This window comes from Pinus tabuliformis, chromosome 4_1 (genome assembly GCF_031772625.1).
Source record: "Pinus tabuliformis cultivar Carrire ecotype Pingquan chromosome 4_1, CPIR1, whole genome shotgun sequence".
NCBI lineage: Eukaryota > Viridiplantae > Streptophyta > Pinopsida > Pinales > Pinaceae > Pinus > Pinus tabuliformis.
In genome coordinates this window covers 293,150,675-293,156,183 of record NC_142303.1, presented here as the reverse complement: position 1 = coordinate 293,156,183, position 5,509 = coordinate 293,150,675, and the positions used below count along the sequence as shown (strand labels likewise).

The 5,509-nt window shown below is 37.8% G+C and overlaps 1 protein-coding gene across 1 annotated transcript; it reads left to right on the top strand.

Annotated features, from left to right (window-relative positions):
* The first annotated feature begins 345 nt into the window (after positions 1 to 345).
* LOC149175428 (protein SENESCENCE-ASSOCIATED GENE 21, mitochondrial-like) lies at positions 346 to 1,042 on the top strand. Its single transcript, XM_089422825.1, has one exon. The coding sequence runs from the start codon at positions 416 to 418 to the stop codon at positions 734 to 736; it is 321 nt and encodes a 106-aa protein (XP_089278951.1). The 5' UTR covers positions 346 to 415; the 3' UTR covers positions 737 to 1,042.
* The last annotated feature ends 4,467 nt before the right edge of the window (positions 1,043 to 5,509 follow it).

The window sequence follows — 5,509 nt, the reverse complement described above, 5'->3', positions numbered from 1 at the left end:
CTTAGAAAAGTAGATTCACGCTCTCTCCATAAAACCATGCCATGGATGGCCTTGATTCACGCCTCGCGACCTTCTAGAAAAAAGCGTTGGTTTCCCATAACCTTCAAGGCGGCGCACATGGATGTGTAAAGTCCTTCAAGGCGGCGCACATGGATGTATCCTTTACACAGAAGCCTGCAGTTCCCTACGACCTGCACAGCGGCGTACGCGGTTGTGTTTTTCTGCTTCTTTGGAATTTGACAACGACAAGTCAACATTGCAAAAGACGTCTCACAAATTCTATCATCTTCGTTATTCTTTCCTAAAACAACTTTGTTTGCCCTATTTAAATGGCCCATGTTCTCTCCAATTTAAACATCACCATTGCAATTTGGAATTTGTCCGCTTGCAATACACTAATTTCTCATAATTTTCAATGGCAAGATCTCTTCTACATATGAAGGTTGTGGCTGCCAGTGCTCTGTCTCGGTCATTGATTACCTATCCTTTTTTCCGTTGCAGGCGTGAATACACCGTAGTAGCAGGCAAAGTAGGATTGTCCACGGGATCAATTCGGGCGGATCCAAAACAAGGCGACGATAAGGCTGCTGCAGGTTATAGACAGAGGTCCTGGATGCCGGATCCTGTAACCGGTTACTATATACCGGAAGACCATTTTGGAGAAACTGATATCGCGGAACTTCGAGAAAATATGCTAAAGGAACATTCAACTATTTCTCGCGGAGGACCAAATTAACGCTGGTAGATTCAATTTGAAATTAGACAATTACTCTCCTTGTTCAGCTGTCAAGACATTGGGCTAAATACACGTGCAGCAGACGCTTTTGGTCCGAGAAGATGTACTCTGGGTTGATTTATATTTTGTTTTCCCAACTATGAATTGAAAAACGACACGATTTAAAATTTCTGAATTTTATACTGTCTTATGGTGATAAATTGCTCTGTTTTGCATGACCCACTTAATGAATAAGCCTAGCCTTACATTTATGTTAAATCATAATGATCAATTCAGTATGGTTTCCCAATAAAATCCGTTGGAAAGGAAGATTGGTTCCTTTCATTCCAATTAAAATTTAACATACTGCGAGAGCAGTGTTAACAAGATCATACCGGAATTTTCGTGGATTTTTAAGCCTAATATGCAAAGCGATCCATTTATTTTTGTCATTAGGGAAACATATATCTGAACATTATAAAAGAGTCAGGCCCTAATTATGAGGCATTTTATTTGACACATTACCGAATAGTATGGCAAAGTCCTCGTTGGAATGGAAGGCTAAACACTCTTCATGGTAGCGTAAATATTTCACCTTTGTTTTTCCTCACGAAAGGAGAAAATCTGAACGATTATCATCCTGTCAAACATTGCGTGACTCAAAACCTCACCTTGACCGCTCCAATTTGTATCCCTAAAATGTGCAACGAATATCTTTCATTTTAAGAATAGGTAGGATTTGGAATGCGCGATAATAAAAATTATTATTATATAATTAATTTAGATTTATTTTAATTTTAGATCTATCAAGTTTGAAGAGGCATCAAATTTCTCTTCATTTTAAAAGACATGTGTATCTCAAAAAATTTGATCTTAACCATTTTTAATAAATCTGAAATTAAAATAAATCTAAAATAGTTTAATTATTAATTATAATTTTATAAATATAAATATAATTATTAATTTATATTTTTTATTTTATTTTATTTCTACCATTAAATAAATAAATAAAAAAAAACAAATAATTGAAATTACCCATTAGACCAATTAATAACAATTTTAAATCCCACAATCAAGATGTGATCCACATTCAACCATACCCCACAATGAACCACTCCCCATAGAACCAACACCTCTGCCGGAACATTAAACACATACCTTCACACCAGAAAAAAAAAATAGAACAGCAAGGAATTGAGCCTGATAATTGCCCCACATCCACACTGCCCATTCACAGCCGCATCATCAAAGAAACCTACGAGGAAAGCCTTCACACCACAGACAGACAGAAAGAAAAAAAAAAATAGAACAGCAAGGGATTGAGCCTGATAATCGCCCCACATCCACACTGCCCATTCACAGCCGCATCATCAAAGAAACCTACTAGGAAAGTTTCGAGGTTATTAGGAGATCAGCTACGCACATGGGAGGAAGGCTTCATACGGCCAGTCTCAAAAAAAAAAAACAGAAAACAACAGCAAGCTGCGATGGACAGTGTAGTATTCCCCTGGTGTGGAAATTTGTTCTAAAAAATGAAGGTGTTCCTGCTACGCCAAATCTCCGAACAAATGTACAGAGGGAGCGTCTTGTAAGCCTGATTGTGGAGAGCCCAGGTTTGGACGCAGGTAACAATAGAAGTTCTGATCACCTGTGTATTGATTTTAAGAATATTGGAAACCTCCCGCCAGACCGAGATTGCAAAGGGGTAGTTCAAAAACAGATGATCAACATCCTCAAACACAGATCTACATAGTGGACATCCTCGAACACAGATCTACATAATGGACAGAGTCTAGGCCCAATGAATCCTCAGAGTCTAGGCCCAGGTGAGGATTCTATTGTGGGTCGCTAGCCCGAAAAAAAAAAACACTTCAATTTCGTTGGAGATACCCACCCCAGATGCTAACAATCCATTTATGCTCAGGGTTCAGTTGATTTCTCTTTATGATAAAAGAGTAGACATCCTTTGCAGAAATAGGACTACCAATCATACAATCATCCCAAGTAAGGGAATCATCTTGCTCTTTTAGTGCGATCCCAGCTTGGCATAAGTGATAACGAGAGCGCTCCCATTCCAGCTCTAGCTCTAGAGGGATGCCCAACTTTGCAGCATGTGGCCAGTAGGTAGAAAAGAAAAGTGCACCCTGTGGGAGGCCAATATCAGCAACAAAAGAGAGCATGCGGTCCTGGAGGAAGAGGATCAAGGGTGGGAGGCGACACGATGTGAGCTCCCTCCAATCCAATGATAGCATCAAGTCCAATAGGAATTTTATTCCCACAACCGACCTTCCATCTGAGGTTACTACACATCTATGGTGTGGATTTAATGGGGCTACGCCAAATGTAAGAGGTTTTTTTCTTCACTGCAACCCCATCTTGAATCCTTCCTTCCAGATTGGCGTTGTTAAGATATTTCTCTCTAATGATATCCTACTAGATGCTAGTTCTCGAGAATCCCCTCCATAGGTTCTTCGTTAATAGAGCCATGTTGAAGTTCTTGGTATCTTTGATACACCAACCTCCCTCCTCCTTTGTCCTGCAAATAGAAGGGTATCTGGTAAGGTGAAACTTGGACTTGTTTCCAAAGCCCGTCCATAGGAAGTTGGCTAGAATGGAGTCCATATTTCTAATGACCAATAGTGACTAAAGAAATAAGGATGCTTTTTCTGAGTTTATCTAGATTGTAGATTCCCTGAATATTTAGTTAAAAAAATAAGTACATTTAGAATAGGCAAATATTCAGAGAATAGGCAATCTAGATAAAAATACTCAAATGCCTTGAAAACAACCTATATCATGACCAACCTTCCACCAAGTGTAAGCCATTTGTTTTCCCACTTGCTCAGTTTCCTTCGGAATTTATTTATAATCCATGACCAGACCCCGCAGGGTTTCAAGTGGAAACCCAAATACTTGAAAGTGCTTGACCCTAATGCCAAATAAGACTGCAATCTGTCTAGTTTCATCATCTTCCTCATCAACTACAATAATAAGCTCAGATTTTTCTTTGTTTATGATGAGACCAGATGCAGTCCCAAACTTGGTAATGACAACGTGAAAAGAAATCCACTCATAAAGCTTAGCCAATCTCATGCATAAGACATTATCCACAAATAGCAGGTGGGTAAGATGCCTACACTTTGTAACCCTGCAACTAGTGATAGAGGTGGCCATCCTTGCTGCACTAAGTCCTTTGCTCAGTCTGTCCATTACCAAAATGAAGAGAAGAGGCGAGAGGGCGCAACCCTGCCTCCGTCCACGAGAAATCTGGAAGAAAATTGTGGGCTCCCTGTTAAGACTGTCATGTTTGAACTTTGTTGTAGTTACACAAGCCATGATCCAATTTAATTGTTGATTTGGAAGACCAATTATGAATAAGTTCAACCTGAGAAAGTCCTAGTTGACCCGGTCATCCTATCAAACATTGCCTCACTAAAAAACCTTCCCATGACCGCTCCAATTTGTACCCCTAAAATGTGCAACGAGTATGTTTCATTTTAAGAATTTGTATGGTTTGGAACAAGATTTGTTTTCTCATCAACCAAAATTATTATTAATTCGAAACGACATATTTATTTTATTATGATAATAAAAGTTTCCACTATAAATGGATTATAATTAAAAATATATAAAAAATAAATAACAAACATTTGTGCTCCTGACAACGGCATTGCAATTTATAGCCCCAAATGTTTATCAACTTCTACAACTTATTGGCCTAAACCAACACCCCTTCTATCTACCACTATAGTTTATAGGCCTAAACAAGCCTTATTTCTAATTATTTTCATTAGCTAAAATTAAACAAAGTAAAATGATAAAAATGATCAATTTATGTGGAAAACCTAGTAATGGACAAAACAATTTACACTTCTATTTTACTATGGAGAATTACTAAAGCATGTAAATAGGTTGTATTGATATAAAGAGGTTTTGTTACAATACCATGAGCTAATACCATGGATTAACAATACTATGTGCCCAAACAACCATAACCTAGTTAGATTTTAGAAGCATGAAGAAATAAGGAATTAGGTAAACCATCTGTTCATTCATCTCTTACAATTTTCGAGCTCTAACAGATTCATTCAATGTTCAATGTTATACACTAGATTTAGAACTCAAATAACACTCATCCTAAATTCTTCTCTAATACCATTCTATCACATACCTAATCCCCTCAATGCTAATAAAGAGTATGAAGCACTATCCTTTTTCCTTTACCAATTTCATTGTCAATTCCATTACCACCTTTTGAACAAACCACTCTATCACATACCTAGCGTCCTCAATGCTAATAGAGGGTTTGGGGCACTATCCTTTTTCCTTTACCAATTTCATTATCAATTCCATTACCACCTTTTGACCAAACCACTCTATCACATACCTAGTCCCCTGAATGCTAATAGAGGGTATGGGGCACTATCTTTTTTCCTTTACCAAATTCATTATCAATTCCATTACCACCTTTTGACCAAACTGTATCCTCAAGGGGATTTAAGAGGTGTATTCTTAATGCCAGTTTTTACCTTGAGCATCCATAAACCTTTATCCCTCCTTGACTTGAAGAAGAGATGAGGATCTCGAGGTCTAACCATAATCACTGTAAAATTCCCAATATATTGGGAATGGAATGTAAAAAATGGATATGATCTCATAAATGTTACCATTTAATTTTGTTGCCAACAAGCACAGACATATCACTAATTACTCATGTCTCCATCAATCATCATCAAAAAAATGGAAGAACACATCAGGAGATTCTTCTGGAAGGGAGGAAAAAACAATGAAAAA

Bases quoted from the DNA above. Each gene is read 5' to 3' on its own strand.
- LOC149175428 (XM_089422825.1), top strand. From the start codon at position 416: ATGGCAAGATCTCTTCTACATATGAAGGTTGTGGCTGCCAGTGCTCTG.